Source organism: Phyllopteryx taeniolatus, chromosome 11 (genome assembly GCF_024500385.1).
Source record: "Phyllopteryx taeniolatus isolate TA_2022b chromosome 11, UOR_Ptae_1.2, whole genome shotgun sequence".
In the NCBI taxonomy this organism is placed as follows: domain Eukaryota; kingdom Metazoa; phylum Chordata; class Actinopteri; order Syngnathiformes; family Syngnathidae; genus Phyllopteryx; species Phyllopteryx taeniolatus.
The window spans coordinates 9,929,789-9,954,459 of NC_084512.1; the positions used below are offsets into that span (position 1 = coordinate 9,929,789).

The following is a 24,671-nucleotide window of genomic DNA, read 5'->3' on the forward strand; positions in this document are numbered from 1 at the left end:
AACCATTCACACTTACGTTCCCGCCTCTGGACAATTTAGCGCCTTCAGTCAACCTAACGTGCATGTTTTTGGAATGTAGGAGGAAGCCCGAGTACCTGGATAAAAGCCACATAAGCACAGGGAGAACATGCAAACTCCACACAGGAAGGCCAGAGTCCAGATTCAAACCCAGAACACCTCAGAACTGTGAGGCAGATGTGCTAACCACTCATCCAGGTGCTGCCTGTCAAAACATATTGACTAATAATAACAAGGCATTAAGGCAAATAAACCAAGTAGTTTGTGCTCTCCATGCGCTGAATAAACAGGGTGGGTGCGGGTGGTGTTTTGCTGCAAGTCACAAGCGGCTCCTCCACATTCACGCGACGCGACGGCGGCAGGTGACACATCGGTGTGCTGTTAGCGGGTGGGGCGAGGTCATGTGACATGCTGGTTGCAGAGGGAATAGCGGAGTTTCACTTGTGAAATGCAGATCTTGCCGTACTGGGTGAAGCTGCACCGCAGAGACGGGGATTTGCACCGTGCCGGGAGGCGCCGTGAGGAACACCTGCGGGACAGAGGCTGGGAGGAAGAGGAACACCCTTCAGTGGTCGCGCTCGTGTCGAGGGAAAGCTGCGAGAAGATTTATTCTGTATCATTGATATCCACCGCAAGGGTCACGGACTAGTGTTCTTGCTTGCTTCTTTTTTCACTACTAATGTCACTTTTGGCCAACTCGTAGGCAATTAAACCTTTTTAGTAACCTACTGTGCTGTACTAGTAACAATACCCGAGTAACACTACTAGAGCCAATGAGTAGGCATGTGCCAAGCACTAGTAGCCTCCATGACCCTACTACAGTAGTAGCACCGAAATGTCAACTAGCGGTTTTGCCTCACTAATAACATAAGTGTCCTACTATTATGCCAAAGGTTGTCCTTGTAGTGTGCAAAAATGTCATGCAGTTGTGGAAGGTAGTGGCTGAAAAAAAAAAAAAAAAAAAAAAAAAAAGGAACAGTAAGACAGTCGTTCTACTAGTGTGCTGAATTGTCTTGCCAGTCAGGACAAAGAGCATACTGTACAAGTACAGTGGTTCTCAATCATTTTCCTCCAAGTACCACCATAACGACCAAAATTAAATATAACACAACCATATATGTATGTATGTGTGTAATATAACTGAATTGAACATAACAAATGCACTGTGCTGGATTTAAAAAGAAAGTTGAAGCCACTTATGCAGTTGGAACATTGAATTCAGCCCTACTTTTGCATACCACTAGAGGGAACCCGCATACCACACTGAGAATCACTGTACTGTTCTAGTACATGAACCCTAAGCTGGATATTGAGGACATCGAATAAATGCTCAAATGTCTTTAGCCTAGCCCACCTAAGATCCACGCTCTTTGTCTTTTTACGACTAGGACAACAACATTCTAGTAGGCCAACTACATGTTACCAGTGAGAGAAAATTGGGCACGAGTTGACAACTGCGTGCCATACAGTAGTGCAACGCAGTAGTGAAAACATTTTTAACTACGCAGATGTTCACTAGTGCACTGACTGGTCTTACTAGTGAGGTCAAGAAGCATACTGGTACATGGTCCTTAAGGTGGATATCAAGGATATTGAACAAATGCTCAAACGGCTTTCCATCGTAAAGAGCAAAAGAAAAAATTGAAGAGCATTACATGGCACTTATGATACCTTTGTGTGTGTGTGTGTGTGTGTGTGTTACCTGCGTCGTGGGCTTGCGCGTGGGACACCTGCATGGCCGACGTGCCCTGGAAGGCGTTGAGCACGGCCAGCCCCCCGTCGGCCAGAGCGGGCGTGGAGGCGTACATCACCGTGTGGGGACTGGGGTACATCATGTGACCGGCCACAGACGACGGCACTGTCGAGGTGACGATGGTTGCCGGGAGACTCACTGTCGCTGAAAATCAGACAGGCAGAGGACATAGAGGACAACGTGTATGTGCAGGTGGCTGCCAGCAGGCAGTGCTTATCTTCAATTAAAAAAACAAAAAAAAAAAGTCCTCATTAGGGCCCAGTGTGAGCGATTTTGGGCGCAACTTGGACTGGTCGCCAAAAATCTAAGTCAAATACTACTAATTCATTTGCATTTGTATATTCTTTATGTGTTTTTATTTCTATATTTATATTATATTTATAATGAAATTCATTATGATTGACATCCATCCATTTTCTGAGCCGCTTCTCCTCACTAGGGTCGCGGGCATGCTGGAGCCGATCCCCAGCTATCTTCGGGCGGGAGGCGGGGTACACCCTGAACTGGTCGCCAGCCAATCGCAGTTATGATTGACAAAATAAATACAAATTGTTAAATGTGCAAAATGTATTATTGCACGCATACATTTTGATTTGATATTTACTGTTTTACAATAAATCAATTACATACTTAATGAAATGAATGAAAATCAAATACATTATAATTAACCAATTATAGTCAAATTAATGCAACAAATCTCACAGGACTCTTGATGGATTAAAGAACAAAACGGGCTGTATGTGGCCCACAGGACATACGTTGCCCACATCAGATTTGAGTCATGCATGTTTTGGGGGACGTGGGAGGAAGCCACAGTACCTGGAAAAAAACCCACACAAGCACAGGAAGGCCATTGCTGAGATTCGAACTGCTAACTCAGAACTGTGAGGCAGACACGCTTAACCACTAACACAGCGTGCTGCCACAAGGTAAAAATAATCCTCCAATATTTAGAGCAAACTGAAGCCACCTTTGCACCAGGTGATACAGTGCACCTAAACTTGCCACAGTGCTGCCGTGTAGTGAGAGTATGAGAACACCAACCCTCATGTGGCTTATCTGCATCAGTTACAGTATGTAAACAGTGTGCCATCATATCTGTGCGACAGTTGTAACCAGCTAAAGAATATGAACGAGACACATCGAACAAGAATGGAGGACATTTTGTGCAGCCTCTAAAGTCAGTACAGTATGAATTCCTGATGTTACAGAGTGGATCTGGCACCTCCTTTTAGACGGGGTGTCAAAAAGCAGTGTGATACAGCTTAGTTACAGTATTTTGGTGATCTTAAGAAAAGAAGAAGAAAAGATTGCCTAACAATAATATCAAGATGTTCTGAAGGGTGTGGTTTTAACTTGAAGCTTAACCCTTTTTAGGGCACCTTTTGAAATACTGTAATGAGACCAAGGGTTTTCAAAGTGATCGAGAAAGAAGTGTCCTTAACACATCGGGGAAACATACAGTAAAACGGCTGGGGCCGCCACTACGTACTTACATTAGCTTGACAGGTTGAAAAGTACCGGTACGTAATTGTTTCTTTATTTTTCTAAAGCTGTTGCAGCAACTGAGTAAAACAAGACTGATTTATTGTTTTACTGGGGTCATTGATTGCTGAGAGTACTTAGAGGAAATGCTGATCATCAAGCAGTTTTCGGGGCTTTTCAATTATTGTTTGTTAAAATTAATTCATGTCGTCTTATCAATAATTTCCATGTTTCTGTCAATTTTATGACAAAACTCTATAGTTTTGCATGTTTGCGTCAGAGGGAGGACCAAATTTAAATTAAATTAAATTAGTTAAATGTCCACAAATTTAGACTACAACTTTCGCACATTGTACTTGTATAACGGTCTTTTTCAGCTCAAGACTGAAGACTGTCCTTACAAAATAATTATATTGAAAATATCATCAATGAATGTGATGAAAGGTGGACATATTGGGGAAAACTGGCTTTTTAATTGCCTTGTAGTTGGATCAAACAAGCGAGCTAATCTTTTATCTGCCCATTTCTGAAAATGTGTATTGCTGTTCTCTAAATTTTGCAAATTGTGACATTTTCAGCTAATTCGCATAATTGACAAAATAACCGCCCACACACTGAGTTTCTCAGTCCTCCCTCGCCACTTTCAATCCTCAGCCAGACTGTCTGAAACACTATCATGTCTGATGTCTGTACTGATGCCACAAGTGAAAATCCTTCCGTCGTCCCCCTCCACAGTTTCGCCTCCACTTCTGCAAGTAGAAGCCACTTAATCAGCCTCCTAGCTCTACCGCTGGTCGTCATGGTGATGAAAGCCATAGCTTGGCATTGGTTCTGCAGAATAGCGGTAGGGTTTTGCGGTCACTCATTTTCGTGGAACAGGCCTGCCCTCTAAAAATAGGCTCTGGAATTCTGGAATGCTTCAAAATAGGGTATAATGTATACCCTACCCCAAGAATCAAGGATTACAGACACTTTATAGTATATAACTCTTGGAGTCTTTTGCGAAAACACGGAATATTTTAAAATTGTGGAAAAAGCATTATATGTCCCCTTTAAATCACATTGTTCCTCACTGACTGACTACAAGCCGTGGGCCACATACACCCACACCGTTCTTTAATACGGCCCAATTAGCCTTTTTAGGCGTTTTCCCCTTTTTTTTAATTAATTTATTGAATCAAAGTCAAATTTAGTTTCAATAAAAAAGCAAAATAAACTATTTTCCATATACATACAACAATTTGATGTAATTATTTTATTACATAATTGGTTAAATGATTACAATTGAATCAATTCGAAACAATACAACTAAGACATTAACATAAATTACTTCACATATTTATCATACACATTTTCTCTTCTTTTTTTAAGCTATGAATGACATGACCTTTCTGCACGTTTAGAAATGAAATGTGGCAAAAGTTTGCCCACCCCTGATCTACTGTCATCTACAGAGCGGGGGCTATTTTGAACACCCATTTAAGTTGCCTTTATGATTCCTCTCTAGATAAAGGCTTATGAAGACCTCGACCCACACTTGTGGGGGTAGGGGGGTGGGTGGAAGCTGTATTTATAGAGGACTCGATATACCTGTGGAGTTTGTAGTCGTGTGGGACATCTCGGGGCTGCTCTCACTGTTGGAGATGGCCTGAGTGTTGGGGTGAACCTGAATGGCCTGGAGCTGCTGAGAGACACCCGCTCCTGGAGACACGCACGCACGCACACGCACGCACGCACGCACGCACACACACACACACACACACACACACACACACACACACACACGCACACACACACACACAGGAAGTCACGCAACTGTAAAGATATTAGCCGTAGCTGTTTGTTAGTTGAAGCCATGTGTGTTTAGGTGCCTGATTGTGAGCCATTCAGTGAGTTAGTGCAGCAGCAGCAGTAGTAGTAGTAGGAGAAGCATTGGTGGCAGGCCAGAGCAGATCACCTGTGAGGGAGACAGCAGCAGGAAAGCGGAAGACAGCCTGCTGGCCCTGCTGAGGCTGAGGGGCTGTGGTCAGAGTCTGACCATGCTGCCCCTGGAGGGTCAGGGAGTGCTGCTGCAGCTGGCTCAGAGGAATGGTAGGGGTGCCGGGGGGGAGAGGAGTGCCTGCTGAAGGAGGGGGGCACGCACACGCAACCACACGGACCCAGACACGCGCACAGAACAGAGTGGCATAGGTCTGAATGTGAGAAGAAGCTGCTGTGTGGGGAAAAAAAACACCCTTAACAGAGACAGAAGCAGTCAAGATGAGATCAGAAAGCAGCAGTTCCCAATTACTGCACAAAAGGAATAATAATTAAAATATATATATATATTTTGAAAATATGTCATCTGTCTATACAGTGCGGCAAAAAAAGTATTTAGTCAGCCACCAATTGTGCAAGTTCTCCCACTTAAAAAGATGAGAGGCTTGTAATTTTCTTCATATGTATACCTCACCTTTGAGAGATAAAATGAGAAAAGAAAAAAAAACAGAAAAATATAGTTTTTTAAAGAATTTATTAGCAAATTATGGTGGAAAATAAGTACTTGGTCACCTACAAACAAGCAAGATTTCTAGCTCTCACAGACCTGTACCTTCTTCTTTAAGAGGCTCCTCTATCCTCCACTCCATTATCTGTATTAATGGCACCCGTTTGAACTCAGCGGCACGGTGGAAGACTGGTTAGCACATCCGCCTCACAGTTCTGAGAACTGGGGTTCAAATCCCAGCCCCGCCTATGTGGAGTTTGCATGCTCTCCCCGTGCCTGCGTGGGTTTTTGCCGGGTACTCCTGTTTCCTCCCACATCCCCTCAAAAAAAAAACATGTGGTGTGGTAGGTTGATTGAAGACGCTTAATTGCCCGTAGGTGTCAATGTGAGTGCAAATCGTTGTTTGTTTCTATGTGCCCTACGATTGGCTGGCAACCAGTTTAGGGTATTCCCCGCCTCCCGCCCGAAGACAGCTGGGATAGGCTCCAGCACACCCGCGGCCCGAGTGATCATAAGCGGAACGGAAGATGATGAATGAATGAATGTTTGAACTCATCAGTATAAAAGACACCTGTCCACAACCTCAAGCACGCCAAACTCCACTATGGCCAAGACCAAAGAGCTGTCAAAGGACACCAGAAACAAAATTGTAGACCTGCTCCAGGCTGGGAAGACTGGATCTGCAATAGGTAAGCAGCTTGGTGTGAAGAAATCAACTGTGGGAGCAATTATTAGAAAATGGAAGACATACAAGACCACTGATAATCTCCCTCGATCTGGGGCTCCACGCAAGCTCTCACCTCGTAGGGGTCAAAATGATCACAAGAACAATGAGCAAAAATCCCAGAACCACACGGGGGGACATAGTGAATGACCTGCAGAGAGCTGGGACCAAAGTAACAAAGGCTACCATCAGTAACACACTATGCCGCCAGGGACTCAAATCCTGGAGTGCCAGACGTGTCCCCCTGCTTAAGCCAGTACATGTCCAGGCCCGTCTGAAGTTTGCTAGAGAGCATTTGGATGATCCAGAAGATGATTGGGAGAATGTCATATGGTCAGATGAAACCAAAATCGAACATTTTGGTAAAAACTCAACTTGTCGTGTTTGGAGGAGAAAGAATGCTGAGTTGCATCAAAGAACACCATACCTACAGTGAAGCATGGGGGTGGAAACATCATGCTTTGGGGCTGTTTTTCTGCAAAGGGACCAGGATAACTGATCCGTGTAAAGGAAAGAATGAATGGGGCCATGTATCGTGAGATTTTGTGTGAAAACCTTCTTCCATCAGCAAGGGCATTGAAGGAAACGTGGCTGGGTCTTTCACCATGACAATGATCCCAAACACACAGCCCGGGCAACGAAGGAGTGGCTTCGTAAGAAGCATTTCAAGGTCCTGGAGTGGCCTAGCCAATCTCCAGATCTCAACCCCATAGAAAATCTTTGGAGGGAGTTGCAAGTCTGTGTTGCCAAGCGACAGCCCCAAAACATCACTGATTTCGAGGAGATCTGCATGGAGGAATGGGCCAAAATACCAGCAACAGTGTGTGAAAACCTTGTGAAGACTTACAGAAAACGTTTGACCTCTGTCATTGCCAACAAACGGTATATAACAAAGTATTGAGATGAACATTTGTTATTTCCACCATAATTTGCGAATAAATTCTTTATAAAAATCAAGACTGTGATTTTCTGGATTTTCCTCTCTCATAGGTCAGGTATACCTATGATGAAAATTACAGGCCTCTCTCATCTTTTTAAGTGGGAGAACTTTCACAATTAGTGGCTGACTAAATACTTTTTTGCCCCACTGTAAGTGTGATGTGATGAAGAAAGCTGCATTTATAAGTATGATGAATCTCCTTCTGGCTATGTTTTGTGGCATTCATTATGAACTATTGAGCTATTAGGCATAGGTGGTAGGTACAAAGGTACAGTACATTAAAAAAGGCATTTTATAGCAGACTGATAATTCAATCTGTTGCAGTATGTGTCAGAAAAAAACCCAACTTATTTGTACACCACCCCCTTCTCTTCCTCACTTGCATGATTTGTCCAAATGTCCCACAATCAAAGTGTTTGTTTTTAGCAAATGTCATGTTTCGTTCGGAAGTGGAACACCCTCACATTTAGTCACATGCTCGGCAGGCAGGTGCTGAGGTCGGGTGTGTTGCTCCACATGGGGCTGCCAGACAGGTGGCACAGAGCTGATATTGGAAAGGGTCTGGGGTGCGGGTGTGGGTGGGCATGTAAAGGAAGATTGGAGGAAGAGGAAGAAGCAAAGAGACTGAAGAAGGAACAGGAGGGGCATGGCTATTATTGCACTGTCAGTCAAAGTGATACAGTGGACGTCATGTGACTGTTCAGCTGTGACCAAAAACAGTGTGACAAGTACCAAGTGACATACTGTAAGAGGCAGCTCGCACAACATACTGGAGGGGAGATGATAAACATTTAAGCATAAACTACATGTTTCTGTACTGGCAAAAGCGGAGTCATGACTTAAAATTCCAAATATATAATGATATAAATTGTGCCTTAAAAAGTACCGTTAACTTGTTTTTCTTGAGGTATATTGCGCAATTCTCAGTAGATCATTCCAACAATTGCACTACTCTTTAGGCCAGCGGTTCTTAAACTAGGGTACTGAACACCTGGAGTCTGCGAAATATAGTTTGGGGTTCTGCAAAATAATTTATAATACATAAATAATAAATCTTGTATCCTTTAAAAAAGTGCATACCTACATTTGAAAAATGCCAATGAAACAAACATAATAAACCAATTACTCCTCCCTAACTTAGCTTTGGGGGAATTGAAAGCTGTGATGTTGTGATCTGCTATGCCTGTATGCGCGCAGCATTTCTAGCTAGTGAGCATAGATAAATATCTAATTCAATGTGGTTCAGTTTATTCTATTAAACAGGTCATTAATATTTAGCTAGCAATGTTCCAAAAACAAATAATTCAAATGGCATTTAGAAGTACACATGGTAGCAATGTTGAATTGGCGTTAGAATTATGAGAGGGACCTTGGAAAAATGTCTCTCATGTAACCGGTCCCTGGACCCGAACAGCTTGAGAACCCCTGATTTTGGTACCATACCTCTGTGACTGCTGCTCCAACTGAAGGGTTTCAAATAGCTTTAAAACTTCACTAGTGAAACCCAGAAATCTGTGTATAGTACCAAACGGACCTAATCTGGACTGCTTGGTGGAAAGGGGACATTTAAAAAGTGCCTGAATGTGTCCTCCTAGTTTTTCCCTTGTGCAGCCAACAGAAACCAGAACTGTCCAAAATAATCACTGTGTAAACCAATTCAGATACCCAAATCAAAGTGTGCGGCCCTAAAGTCCTCAGTAGACCTACCCAGGGTTTTGCTGGGAAAGGTTACGTTTAGTTCAGGACCACAAAAGCAGCAGCTTCACCGAGGATGTTTCATGTCATCACAAACCATGTTCCTTTTTTGAATATTCATGACTAATTATAGGCCATGTTCGGCAGCCCTCATTGCCAGATCTATTGTGCCCCCCTCACCTAATTATTCCTGTATGAGAGTGGAAATCAAAGGCTGTGAGTATGTGTGACTAGCTTTGAAAAAGCATGATGTAAACAGCCTGGCAAGTGAAGCACGACCGCCCCGAGATGACGCCCAAGATGTTGGCAAGGTTCCATTTAAATTCTAATCAGCTAATCACGGACCACACAGTCACATGGACAAACACGTCAATGCGAGTCTGAGTGATGACATTATGCAAATCGAGAAAACATGAAGAACACAACTCTCCTACATACCGGGCATGAAAGTGAAGCCACCGGGCAGCTGCATCACCCCCGTGGAGGCGCCGGTGGTCTTCAGGACAGTCCCGTTGGCGCTGACACTGGTGCTGGCAGAAACGGGCGCCAGGTAGTTGGTGATGGGAAAGTTGGGCCCGCTGCTCACCTGCATGCTGGTGGAGGTGGTGGGCACGGTGGCCTGGGCGCTGCTGGTACCGCCTGGTAGGCTGGCTACTGTGAACGTGGGTTTCAAAGTATCCTGAGGCAATAAACAAAAGTAAAATAGGAAAAAAATAAAAAAATAGGAGTAAATCATCTTTGGGTTCGGTCGAAGGAAACGACATTTAGAACAGGAAATCTTGAAAAGTTTTAATGTACCTAGACTTCATGATTTAGTTCATATGTACTCATTTTTAAACTTTTAAAATCTGATATTTTAAATCCAGTCCGAACTGATGCCGTTTTTGCTGACATCGGACCGATTTCCGATCTCAAAGATGGGATAGGGATTCGGGACACTCCTAATGGCGTTGACAATGTCTGTCAGTTCCAGAATTGGCCACTGTTGTTTACTGGCGCTGTGGCGCAATGCAAGCAGGGAATGGGATTGACTTATTTCCGGGTCACAGATTTTCAATGCTACATCCAATTCCAAAAGACGTGCCTTCATGGTGGCCATGTTGAATGTGGGGCACTGACGTGGCGTCCATATCATGATGCTTATATCTATTGTGTGTAGAGCACTGGGAGGGAGGGAGGTACGGTGGGGAGAGAGAGAGAGAGAGAGAGAGAGAGAGAGAGAGAGAGAGAGAGAGAGAGAGAGAGAGAGAGAGAGAGAGAGAGAGAGAGAGAGAGAGAGAAGCATGGATGCGGTGTTTACTCTGAGGAATACAAAACAAGTCTTTGGAGTCTGGAACATGCTACTGTTGGTACAGTAACAGATTTTTTTGTCAAGCCATTTGCATTTGGCAACAGATTTTGAACTAGGAGGCACACAAATTCCCCGTGGCTTATGAAAGCGACTAGCCTATAATAAGTACTGTACGTTAACAATGCCACCATGACCATGCATACCGGCTTGGTAAGTTTGGATAAAATGTGACACTTTCAAACATTTAAGCTTTTTAAAATATTTTATTTACAGTAACCTTGTACTGTACTGGGCGTTTTAGGCCACGAAAAAACCTACAAAACAATAATTTTGGACTATAGTAAGGGTGCATTTGGCTTAAAAAAAGTGCTTCAATGTTACGGACAATCGGCTATATTACAGTGTAGCACCTCAATAGAGGTGCCACTGTACTAGCAGAGTATAACTGTTTTGGAAGTTTAGTCACACAATACGGTCTTACCTTGACTCACAAGTTAATTTGTTCCTAGACCAGTCAATTTTAATTTTGAGAAATTAACTGGTTTTACAAAGTGTAATTACTGTGCAAATTTGGGATAAGCTCAAAGTCACAACAATAACCTCAACCGTAACGTTGTATGTGTCCCTTTATGAGCATGGCCTCGTGAGTGATGTCAGGAGCTGGAGTCGGATTGGCTTAGTTGGTTGCATTAGTCTGCGTGTGAGCGTCTGCATGGAAGTTGTGGCCTTTCAGCAGTTCTTCGCGAGTGTTCTCATTTTGTATTCGACTGTTTGTTCCGTTCAATAAATGGCTGGAAGTGCATCGGCGACTGCGGCTCTCCTTTTTTTTCTGATCCCAGTTCACTCAAGAATGGCGTATCTTAAGCTCCCTTTTACAACTAAAATCTTGGCTTACAACACAAAGCAAAAAAACAACTGTAGCCACTGTACATAATAAAAAAAAAATAATAATAATAAAAATAAAAAGCCAATCTGGGTTTGGACTATTTTTTGGGCAGCGTTTGGTCTGTTAAATTTAAGGATGCCAACGTGAACCAGGAGCAAATGCATAACAGTCCATGGTGTACCTACTCCTTGACCTAAGTCAACTGGGATAGGCTCAAGCTTCCCTGTGACCCTGAATAGAACAGAAATCTAGGTTGCATTTTTGTTCTGCTTCTCCACACGTTTGTGGTAGCACCAGACTTTTACTTGTGGGGAACTACAATAACACCATTAATGGGGCTTTTCCTCCCAAAAGCAGCTGGATGCACGGTGGGAAGTAAGAGGGAGGTTTCAAAGTAAACACAGTATTTTCAAGGATCAATGGATAGGCGACACGAACCAGACGTGACACAAACAAGGAACAGAAAATAAGCTGGCCTGGAACCCCTCTAATTGCATCCACATGGACAACTACAAGTTCAGTCTTTTGCTTGGCAAAATCGTAAAGTTGTCATTAGTGATGTTGGTCTATTGAATTGGTATCCTGGATGAATTAGGTTATTACATTTTGTTATGTGTCTTTTAAATACATTGGGCATTATTCATTCATCCAGAATAATAAAGTTCAGCTCCATCCAAACAAACAAACAAAAATGTGTTGCATTACCATAACAACCATGGGCAATCTAAAATCCTTACAAAAGGTGCAAATGCACACAGAAACGTATGATTGAATGACATGTGACCACACATTATGCTAATGTGAGGAGCCATTGATGAGCACAGCAGGATGTTTTGCTGAGTGGGCTGCACAACAAGACAAGGGCAGAAGATTGGACCCGACTGTAAAATAAATAATTTAGTTTCCATTTATTTGCAACAGCCCCATGAGAATCCATCAAGAAAATGCAGAAGCAACATACGATTGGAAATACAGTGGTCCCCTGCCTAGTCACGGTTGCCTACTCATGAATTCACCTATTTGCAGATTTTTGGGGCAACCTATCCTCCATTATTTTCTGAAAAAACGTTTTTTTTTGTGCTGGAACACCCTAAAATGTCACATGATGGCAGAATAGCCCTGTCTAGTAGACAGTATAGTAGTCCTATGTTTCTATTAGACAATGCTTTGGCACCATCTTGTTGCCAATGAACTATTGGTACCTTGACTTATAGGTTTTTTGACATACGAGCCATCATGTGGCCAAGTTTTTGGTTTGATTTGAGAAATGAGCGCTATATGGTGGCAGCGACCACAACTCTACTCACTTTGGCAGATGGTGAGCAATTCCTCATAAGAAGAGGCTTTAAGCTTTTGATTGCCACGCCCACTCACCGCATGTATATGTGCAGTTTGGGTGCATTTTATTTTTTTTTAAATCATATCTGTAAGCCATTTTTTTTTTTAAGGGTAATGTTGTAAAATGAGCTTGAAATGATATTAACGTGTTGTGATTGTACCAGGTATGGTATATGCTAACTTCTATAATTAGAGAAGGGTATTGGACTAGCATAGAAGATCTAGTGTACGGCTCTGGGAAGTGCATCCACCAGTAAAAATTACACAGAACAAATTTTACTTTTTACTGGCTGGCACATTATTATTTTGTAGAGCAAAAATGAACAAGATATTTACAATATTTACAAATCTGCAGAGAAGTTAGGTTCAATAGAAGTTCTAGAAACCTTTAGGAAGTTCCAGAAGTTATGGAAGTAGGAAATGTACTTAGACTTAATTCATCATTTGTTTTACACAAATAATAATTTCACAAACATTGCAACAACAAGGTCAACACAGTGCCGTGTACAAAATACTCCGATCACACGTTTCTTTTTCCGCTGGCAACCAAAAAGTCCCATTTATTTACACGTCCATATGCGCACAAGAAACAGTTCATGTGAACGTAAAAAACAATCAAAGGGAGGTGGGAGAGGACTGGCTGTCACAAACCCTTTCGATAGCGCAGGAGGATGTTGTTGAGCAGTAGTTCTGGCTCTTGGGCTTAGCTCACTCCCCAAGAGATTTAGCCATTGAGCATATTGACAAAGCAGCATTTAAAGAAAGGCTTCAGACTTTTAAAAAGTAGCACAAATCTTGAATCAAAACAGGTTGCTTTGATCTATACTTGTGTTGTTATTAATGTTGCTACTTAACACTTTTTCTTAACCAACTGGAAACTAGATTGGCAGTATATTGCCTGTAGAGGCATTCATGACTGTTGACATCTCTGTGCCAAATGTTTAATATTTAAGTGCAATTTTTGTGAACAGAGCCTGAGTCTGTTTTATTGATATTTTTTTATCTAAGATATTTTATTTATTGTTCTACATTACAATGTTCATTATTCTTAGAATTACAATTAAAAGTGAATTGTTCTTAAAAAGGATGTACTTACAATATTATGCTCTAATATTATCAGTGGCATAAAAAACAAGGATATTATCGTTTGTCGTGATAAGTTTTTGGGAAAACATATCATTTGCTATAGTGACAGCCCTAAACAAATAATATATATTGAGAGAGAGCAAGAGTAATGTATATCACAAAAATATTGTACAAACAGTATAAAAGATGGAGTAACAACTGTAATACAAAACCTGTATTCCATGATGATTAAGTTGCAGTGACACATTGTTCCCGGGTTGGGACTCATTGTTTCCATGACATATGCATCCCACGACTCACATAGTCTCAAGTGTAAATTGACGTGACAGACATGGGGATCTCATCTCTTTATCACAGAGCTTCACTGACCGCACTGACTCAACACATCGGTGCTTGTATTTGATGCCACTCAGAAGATTAATAATTAATCAAAGTTGGCCTTCTCACACCTGTGACACACACATAGCTGCACATGTGTGTTTTGCTGTGAATCACTACACGTATACACAAACAGCGTGCTGAGTGTGGAGTCCATCTCCAGATCTTGGCTCTCCTGAGGGCCTCTGACAGTTCAAGGTCCTTAACCGCTTTAGTTAGTGTTAGTTAAACAGCAACAGCAAAAGGGAACGGGGGAGGGGCCTCACAAAAGGACTCGCAGTTGTCATGTACTTCTAACTTAAAAGCGACAAAAAAAAAACCCAGTACTTAATCAACCATTTGCTACTGAGCATCCAGGAAAAATTGGCCGTGAGGGTCTAAAACCCCAATTCCAATGATGTTGGGACGTTGTGTTAACCATAAATAAAAACAGAATACAATGATTTGCAAATCATGTTCAACCTATATTTAATCTAATACACTACAAAGACAAGATATTTAATGTTCAAACTGATAAACTTTATTGTTTTAGCAAATAATCATTAAGCTAGAATTTTATGGCTGCAACGCGTTCCAAAAAAGCTGGGACAGGTGGCAAAAAAGACTGAGAAAGTTGATGAATGCTCATCAAACACCTGTTTGGAATATCCCACAGGTGAACAGGCTAATTGGGAACAGGTGGGTGCCATGATTGGGGATAAAAGGAGCTTCCCTGAATTGCTCAGTCATTCACAAGCAAAGATGGGGCGAGGTTCACCTCTTTCTGAACAAGTGCGTGAGAAAAATAGTTGAACAGTTTAAGGACAACGTACCTCCTCAACATATAATTGCAAGGAATTTAGGCATTTCATCATCTACGGTCCATATCATCATCAAAAGGTTCAGAGAATCTGGAGAAATCACTGTATGTAAGCGGCAAGGCCGAAAACCAACATTGAATGCCCGTGACCTTCGATCCCTCAGGCGGCACTCAGGAACACTTCAGAAAACCAATGTCAGTAAATACAGTTTGGCGCTACAGCCGTAAGTGCAACTTGAACCTCTACTATTGAAAGCAAAAGTCATTTATCAACAACACCCAGAATCGCCGCTGGCTTCTCTGGGCCCGAGCTCATCTAAGATGGACTGATGCAAAGTGGAAAAGTGTTCTGTGTTCCGACGAGTCCACATTTCAAATTGTTTTTGGAAATTGTGGACATAGTGTCCTCCGGGCCAAACAGGAAACGAACCATCCGGACTGTTATGGATGCAAAGTTCAAAAGCCAGCATCTGTGATGTTATGGGGCTGTGCTAGTGCCAATGGCATGGGTAACTTACATACATACATACATGAAGGCACCATTAATGCTGAAAGGTACATACAGGTTTTGGAGAAACATATGCTGCCATCCAAGCAACGTCTTTTTCATGGACGCCCCTGCTTATTTCAGCAAGACAATGCCAAACCACACTCTGCGCGTGTTACAACAGCGTGGCTTCGTAGTAAAAGAGTGCGGGTACTAGACTGGCCTGCCTGCAGTCCAGACCCGTCTCCCATTGAAAATGTGTGGCGCATTATGAAGCGTAAAATACAACAACGGAGACCCCGGACTGTTGAACAACTGAAGCTGTACACCAAGCAAGAATGGGAAAGAATTCCACCTACAAAGCTTCAACAATTAGTCTCCTCAGTTCCCAAACATTTATTGAATGTTGATAAAAGAAAAGGTGATGTAACACAGTGGTAAACATGATCCTGTCCCCGCTTTTTTGGAACGTGTTGCAGCCATAAAATTCTAACTTAATGATTATTTGCTAAAACAATAACATTTATCAGTTTGAACATTAAATATCTTGTCTTTGTAGTGTATTAGATTAAATATAGGTTGAACATGATTTGCAAATCATTGTATTCTGTTTTTATTTATGTTTAACACAACATCCCAACTTCACTGGAATTGGGGTTGTACTTTGAGTTTAAGTAGTGACTAGTAAAATCATGCAACTGGTTATTAACCCATGATGATGATAAAAATGAAGTAGGAGGTGAAAAAGAGGAGGAGGCGGTGTACCAGGAGAGATTCAGTATGGTGACCGTGGCATTTATCACACCCCCTCGCTCCCATTGTGCCACAGAGTGTGCATGGGAGTGTGTGCATGTATGTGTGTTTGTCAGACCAAGCTGTCTTGGCTGAAGGGACAGGGGAGGGGACAGGACTGCAAACAGCTGAGGATACCGACAGCTGGCGGGAAACCCGAGCACCGCACAGGGGGAATTAACCCCTCGCTGGCTAACTGAGGCCACTAAGAAAAAGATGATCACCATCTGAGGGTACGCTTATACGACCTACAAAAACCAAGTAAAACTTTCAAAATTCCCATACTGATGATGACAACAATCCCTGACATTGCAAGACCAGCAAAAATGATGAGTGAAAATTCAGCCAGGCCAACAGTTTCAGATGTAACTTTGTAAAGAAACACCATGCCTTCTAAATATGTGAATGAAGTTCAATGAATGGGGCTATCATTGGCAGCAGCCTCTCAAATATCTCCGGATGCAACCTGTGAAAATATGCAAAGGATGCGTGATTACCAATCATTTGTCATCTTTGTCATTGGGAGCATGAACCTCAATTTTGTGAATAGATGGAGATGCAAAAGCCTGCATTGCTGTCCAAAAGCCTGTTTCGTTGGCCACACTATCAGTGTGACCTACATTATCCAGGGTGATTGAAAAGTAACTCCCTATTTTTAAGTACTTGTAATTTATTTCTGAACTATAATTTTTACAAGAAATGAACATGAGAAGAAAGTCTATCGCATGGAGTTTTATTTAAAATTCGATTTGGGCGCCAGCATTAGTCACCAGTTTCTCAAGCCGCCTGGGAACCGCATTAACTGATTTCACAAGGAACTCTTGTGGGATGGAAGACAACTTCTCGTATTCGCCCTTCAAGTTCTTCCAAAGTCGTTGGTTTGGTAGAATAGACTTGCTCCTTTAATCATGGACCATACACAAAACATTTTAGAAAAATATTACAACATATGAAGAAATAAGTATTTTAAAATAGGGAGTTACTTTTCAATCACCCTGTATAATTAATTAGTACTGTTATCGTGCATATGCAAACTCACAGATGTTAACTGGCTCACTGCTTTGTTTGACCATGTGTCGACTGTTCAATTGGCCCTTCTATCAACAGCACAGACTTTCCGTTCACTGTCAAGACAGTGCATGGTAAATCCCACAGCATTATAGGGAGCTTTATGCAAGGATTCAGATCGAGGAAAATTTCTAATGTACGCAGTTCAGGTTCCTGTCTGCTCGGACGGAATCATTAAATCCACCTCTGATACAATTTCGGAAGATGGCAAATTTGCGGCTTAACATTACCCACCCATCCTGCTACCTCGCACATAGGACAGCGGGCCCAAGACAAGAAAAAGTCATCTTGGCTGGCTGAGGTTACAGGGGCTTTGATCTGAGACATGATGGAAGTCTGAAGCACGTGAACAAAACATCTGACTGAGATTACACTATGACTATTAAACTTCCACATACACAACAAAACAAACAATTCATCAATGTCTATTGAAAACTATATACACTGGAACCCAATCCCTTGAAGGTTTTATAATTTTGGAATTTGAATCCAGGCAACTGTTTTACCCAGCAACAGATTACCATATTTTCTCATGTATAATGTGCATTCCCCCCCCCAAAAAAAAAAATATTGTTAAAAGTCAATAGTTCGCATTATACATAGGTATAGGGGAAAATGAAAAACACGTAGCCATGTAGAGGTTATGAAAAAGCTCTACACTTATATTCCAATATCCCACCACGACCTAGAGTTTATGAAAAAGGTGTAGTTTACATTTTCATTCCAATATGACAGGGGTATATATGACTGCATATATGTACAGTTGTGCTCATAAGTTTACATACCAAGGCAAATTTTGTGAAATATTGTTTTTTTTTTTTTTTTTAAGTAAGACTGATGACAAATGATGACTAAACAACAACCATCATTAATCTCTTATGGTTACGTTTTGTTTAATGATAATGCTTTTCTGAAATGCTTGACAGTTTAATTTTAATCCCATTAAAATAAAATTAAATATGTTTCGCCTGGTCCTTCATGTTTTCTTTAAATAATTGTACACATCTTACAAATTCTGCTTGGGTAATCAAACATGAGCACAACTGTGTGATTTCTCATTTATTAAATAAAAGTAGGGCTGTGAATTTTAAAGCAAGAGCAAGTAACTAAAAAGAAGAGTATTACATGTTCAAATAAAGTGCTTAACTTCAGAATAATTATTTGAAAAAAAACTAACAAAATACAGATAATACTTCATGGTTTGATTATATGGGAAGAAGCAAAATCATGCATTGTAAAAATGCATTATACATCGATAGAAGGGTTTTTTTCAGAATTTTCAAGTCAACTTTGGGGGTTGCGTATTATACATTGGTCCGCATTATACACAAGAAATTACGGTGTTTAGATTTCCATTATTTGGAAGATATTTTAATTAATTACAAGTCAACAAATGACCCTGACTGGATTGTGTTCCCTGCAAACATCATTCTTTGTTCACATTTTCAGGCCTGTTTGGAGATTTCATCCATGACGTACTGTTTTACAATATATTAGATAAGACCGAGAGCTCCTCTTTGTTGGCGTTGGACACTCAGAAGAATTAACATTAACATGTAGATTATGTGACATACAACATTCAATTTAACCTTTAAGAATAATTAAGAACAATTCCTATTAACAATTTGCTTTAAAATTAAACTTCCTACTGCTCATATTGCTTTAAGGGTGGGGATAAGATAAAGATGCAGCAGAATGTGACAAATGAGAACGGAAGGAGGGTTGGGGAGATGTGTGCATGAAGGAATGAATCAAACAGCATGACTGCTCACAAGAGAATACATTACAAATCCTGTAAGACGCCATAACACATTGTATAGCATTGATTTACTAGGGTGGCAACACATTTCTTTGTTGACCTCTCCTCATACCTGCTGACACCACAAAAACTGCAAACACAAAAGAGGGTAGTTGTAATGATGAACTATTCATTCAAAGTTTAAGGTGACAGCTGGCAGAGAGCTCTGGTGTTGGTCGAACGGCCCATTGTACAGTGTAGTGGTGGCTGGCCGGCCCTCATCTAATCTCCCATTTGCTGGATCTCATCTCCCAGCCTGTCACCCTGCCAGCAACATGGAATTCGCAGCTCCATTTGGGACTGCTAAAAAAGGCAAGGCAGCCCAAGTGGAGGAGGTGCAGCCAATGACTGCTGACCTGTCCAGTTGCTTGCTGTAAAATAAGGAGGTAGAGGGGTGGGAGAGATTGTGTGTGTGTGTGTGTGTGTGTGTGTGCGCGCGCGCGCACACACACACACACACACGTGTCCGTGTGTGTTTTAGGTGTCTGACATAACGGTACTTTCTTTCCCCATCAAACAATCCAACTCTCTAGACCTGACCACCTTCATAGGAGTGATTATCAGCATGTCACCCTCAGAGCCTCATTCCGATGGAGGTTGACAGTTCAAAATAATTCACTAGTAAATTATCTAGTTTCTATTTCCCCCTCAAAGTTTATGCTCAACAAAAAGTTTGTATACTTTGTTAAAAATGTTGACATAAAACTTTATTTCACATTGGAGATGATTCATTTTCCCAAATGACAAAACTATGATACCCACTTTTTAAACCTATTGGGTCCATATTAAAAATCCATCTCAAGATAAAACTTCACTATCAGGAGATTAATCAGGAGCGGTAATTCAGATTAATTTAATTCAAAGATTTGCTAAGGGACTTCGATTGGGAATGAATCACACAGAAGCTACACAATATTTCCTGTAAACCTACGCTACACATGGCACTGATTTCCTAAAAAAAACATACTAAAGTTCACTGAGTGTAAATAAATAAAAATGCCTTGCCTAGTGTAACAGGTCAGGAGCAATGTGAGCATTGTCAGCCCAGGAAGGTTTCAATTTCATTGGAAGAATTGGAAGTCATTTAATGTAGCTATGGTGCAACATTGGCAGATGGCAGTGACATTCTATTAAAATGGAGGACCAGCACTAATAAATAAAAAAAGATTTTATCAACAACAATCTGCATCACAGCATTGCTAATTCTTCGCAACAATGATATGAGATAGAACAAGAGCCCTCAGACCTATGCCAAGACTTAACATTATTGATTCAAAGAGATATTGGTTCTGAGCATATTATGTTTCATTGAAAATGCAACCAGGCAATAACCTGGAGTTGAGCTCAATGAAACATGGCTTGACATGCCATAAAGAGTCATGGGATATTTGCATTTTTTTGTAATTTATTTTTATTTTTTTTAAACTTACTAGTCTTTCATTAAAACAAAGTAACCCATGCCAATGAAAACAATTTCCCTGGAGCATGATGCTCAGCAAATGTTTTAGACATAAAATGCCAAACTGCAGAACTTCTGCCATATTTTTTAAAGGGGACATTATGAAACAACTTTTTAATCGCTTATAAACAAATTGTTGGGTCTCTGGGTCATGGGTCCTCAAGCATGAAATTAAACAACCAAATATAGCGTGAGTTATCCGCCTGTTGCTGAAAATGTGTCTGTGAGTGAGCCGTTCTAAATTGATGACCTACAGTTACGTAACAGTGGGGCTATTTTACATAACCCTTTAACACCTAAACCTCAAAATGTCTGCCTGGACTTTTTTACTTATTTTTACTATGAAAGGGTCAGAAAATGTCCTGTAAATAAGTGCTTTTGCCCCTTTTTCCAGAAACTTTTTAAATATCTAGTAGGTTTCGGTTAGGTTATCCCCGACGCGTCGGCGATTTAACAACCCCCTCCGAGTTTCTGTGCCCAAGACATGGCAGCAAGGCTGGGCGAAAATCTGCCAGTTTCAAGCCACAATTGGACTACACTGTCGGTAGCAACGGTTAGTTAAGTTTTGTAGGATGCACATTAGCTTCTGATAAGCGACACAGGATTTTTTGGTGAAGTTGTAGACATGGTGGGCTAGGGTTAGGGGGTGTTTGTGATAGAAGTTTACGCTGCATGCACACACTAACTGACAAGTCTATTAAATGTTGTGTATGAAGTGCCGCTTCCACGGGTGAAAATGTTCTTGTTTTCTTTATGGCACTGCCTTTTTCAATCTCATCTTTGGTTGTCATGGTAAGCCGTGCTCAGCGTTGGCTCTGCAGTGGAGCGAATGGGGTGGAATAGGACCAGCCAAGTTTCAGAAGGCTTAAATAATGGGGTGTAAAGTGTACTGTAATTCTTGATCATTAGGGTATTTTGATGAAAATGTCATATACGTGTTATTGCGACATCTGGAAACTGTTTTGTAATTAGTGAGTGCATAATGCCTCCTTTAATAAGCTATACAGAAAACATCAGATCATGCCTGGCTCGCTAATCTCTTCTTTTTTTCTTTCCCTGCAAACCACTTCAACCTGAACTGTTTATACGACTTTAGGCTATGACGTACAGCTCCCAATAAATAGTGGCCAGAGAGCGCAGAGGTGTACACACTATGCAACCTAAACGCTGCACTGAAAACATGCCTGGGAATTTTGATTTAATATTGCATGATACTTGCAAACCACTTGCAAAATGTCTATGCAACGGCAAGTAGTCTGGCTCATTACTCTGTGATACAAATGTTTAAACTATGAGGAAAAAGTTAAAACTGAAATTTGACAGACCATTGTCAGTCCGATGTCACGTATACCCGACATACACTATGTCAGAGTACAGAGCTCATTGGCTGAAGAGATTCGGATAGAAAGGTTCAACTGTCCATCTATCCATTTTCATTACATAAGGTCAGGAAGTCAGGTTGACCTGGACCAGTCGCCAGGGAATTGCAGCTGGTTCAACTGCTGGCACCTTTTTAAATCCATGTTTAACTCCGTAACAGCATTTGCCTGATTTTTTTTTTTTTTTTACTACATATAGGGCCTGATTTACCATAAAAATGGGTGCCAACTTGATTGCTCAAGCAAACAGATGTGGAAGCTGATCTAACCGGGTGCACACAAGATTGCATCTACCAAATGGGCAATATTACCGCACAGAACATTTTGCATGTTCTGGGAGTATATGAAAATAGATGAATTTGTGATTTACCAAATCTGAGACTAATTGCGATGGCTGATTTTGAGTCTTTAAATACGACATCTGAAACCAAACCAAACCAGCATGCACAGCAGTGTCAGCGTAGTGCTGGCAAAGTGAAAGGCAGGGAGGAATTTTCTGCAAAAGTAAAAAATAAATAAAATCTATCATGTGTGAAAATTTTTTTTAAATTAGTTTTAAATAAAGGAAGAACTGTGCTTTCATTAACAAAAGCATCTTCAAGCATAACCCTCACCCAGCTCAAAAAAATTCAAGCAAAAAGTCACAACTTTAATGGATGTAAATCATGAAGCTGCTATCAAATAAGGGATCCTATGTCAAAATGGAACTTCACTTATGATGTTTTTGATTGAAATAGCTTTCGAGTTCAGTAAATATGACCTCCTAATGCTGCAAATTCAATGACTATTTTCAGTTCTTTAAAACCTGTCAAGTTGGAACTGTTGTGCATTTTAAGTTTATTCTTCAAAATAGAGTGATCACTTGGAGGTTTGTTCAAAAACATTTGAATTATATTCTGACAGTTGATGACTTAAAAATTATGCAGTCATTTGTATCAACTTTTTAGGAAAATGAGAAAAATATAATTTGCACAATAATTTGGAACACAGTATAGATACTACATCCTTTTCCCATAAAATGAAACTTGTTTAAATTTTGTAGAAGCATAAAAGCAAATTAAATCGATTCTTCCTTGACCTTGTGCTTTCTTTTCCAAGTAGCTGACAGATGAGCTATACAAATTAATAAAAAGTATATCAGACAACTATTGAATAGACTTTACACCGATCTCATCGGCTTGATCGGTATCAGCCGTTAATTAGCATTTTATGCTTATCGGCTTTCACGTCATAATTCGCCGAACCGATCAATGACGTCATCGATCGACTGCGCAAAAGACTTAACTCCGCATTGCCGTCGCGTATCAATCCAAAAGCTAGTTTACTTTTAGCCTTGTCACGCAATTTGTGGCGTAGTATTCTAACTATCTGACGGCCAATGATGTTTTTTCAATCTTGTCGGTGAAAAAAGACGTCGTTGGTGTGGGACTATTTGCGATGTCTCAGACAAACAACATGCAAGTTATTTGCAGTCTGTGTACAACTGAAGTACGTCGTGGGGAACGTCATCTCAATGCTTCAACACAACAAATTTGATCGGGCACCTGAAGAATGTACACAAGGAGGAGCATGCCGTGTTCAAGCAACGCAGCGTGGAAAACAAAAAATCTGTCATGTTGTAATGTTTATTTGACCTAAACATATGTCAGTGGCCAATCCTTGAATGCCCCCTAGAGGTCATTGATGGTTTAACTTTTGTCTTAAATGAGAATACTTTATACTGGAGAATACTCAGTATACAGTACACAAGTATAAACAATAAATGAACAAGTCATGTAAATAGACACATTGCTCCATCTTGAGATCGGATGAGTGATCGTTTTTTTTTTTTTTTTAAACTTGCTGATCGGCCCCAAAAATCCGGATCGTGTAAAGCCTGGTATTGAATTTACATAACTAATTGTCCAAGTATGACTAAAGACATCAAACAAAAAAATCCGTGCAACCACTATTTCAAGTGGTTGAACTCTAATCAGAAACCTTCAGTGCTTCAGTGTTCTTCAAGTGCATATATGCTACTAAAGCATATGTACAAACAGTAACTTGATGTTCAGTCAATGGTGCTTTAAAAATAAGTATTTTTTTTGTTTGTTTTTAACTGAAATCTGCTAGTTTAACTCCTACAACAAATTTAATATACAGAGCAACCTCAACATCAAAAACTATTTTTCCCATAGAGAAAAACAAATACAAATACTCTGTTTCAGGGTCAAACTGCTGCCATCTAAAAATGTGCACAGGCATTTTGAAGTAACACTGTAACTGTCAAACCTGTAAAAAGAAATTTGATAGCTAGAACGGTTACAGACGGAGCATAGATTTGACTTCATGTTTGACAACTAGGGATGTCCCAATCACCTTTTTTTGCACCCAAGTGTATATCTACTGTATCGATCCATCTACTGTATATATCATGCTTTGCCCACTTAGAAGTATCTTTCGGGACTCTTTCACTGGGTGTGGGGCCACTCACATATTGCGACAAATAACTCATGAATATGCGATGTGCTTGTGTATCCCCTCACTCATACTCTCGTCCTATAGACTTTTATAATTTACATAGTCAATCCCACCACACTTCAGTTGTACAGCCGGGTTCACGACCCTTGTCCTGCATGCTTCTTCTCCTGTCCTTGTCCTGTTCTAGCTTGTCCTGTCCTTCCCTCACAGTGTGTAGCACTACAGCCCCATGCAACACTCATATTTAATCTTTCTTTATTGTAGATAATGTAATGACTTACTTTTCTTATCCTGTTTAGAATTTGTGCTTTGTCTTTTGTCTTCGTTTCTCTCTGCCTTCTAGAAACTTT

At 40.8% G+C, this 24,671-nt stretch overlaps 1 protein-coding gene across 6 annotated transcripts in view; it reads right to left on the reverse strand.

Annotated features, from left to right (window-relative positions):
* Positions 1 to 24,671, reverse strand: part of srfb (serum response factor b) — a 52,577-nt gene that overhangs the window by 4,540 nt on the left and 23,366 nt on the right. For 3 of the 6 annotated variants that reach the window (XM_061790931.1, XM_061790934.1, XM_061790929.1), the window contains exons 3-7: positions 9,539 to 9,779; positions 5,214 to 5,378; positions 4,847 to 4,957; positions 1,721 to 1,915; positions 485 to 561 (exon numbers count right to left, since the gene is read on the reverse strand). In XM_061790931.1, the coding sequence (XP_061646915.1) occupies positions 485 to 561; positions 1,721 to 1,915; positions 4,847 to 4,957; positions 5,214 to 5,378; positions 9,539 to 9,779 (789 nt within the window). Of the gene's footprint in view, positions 1 to 459; positions 562 to 1,720; positions 1,916 to 4,846; positions 4,958 to 5,213; positions 5,379 to 9,538; positions 9,780 to 24,671 lie in introns of all 6 variants that reach the window. The other 3 variants (XM_061790932.1, XM_061790930.1, XM_061790933.1) reach the window with 3 other exon arrangements.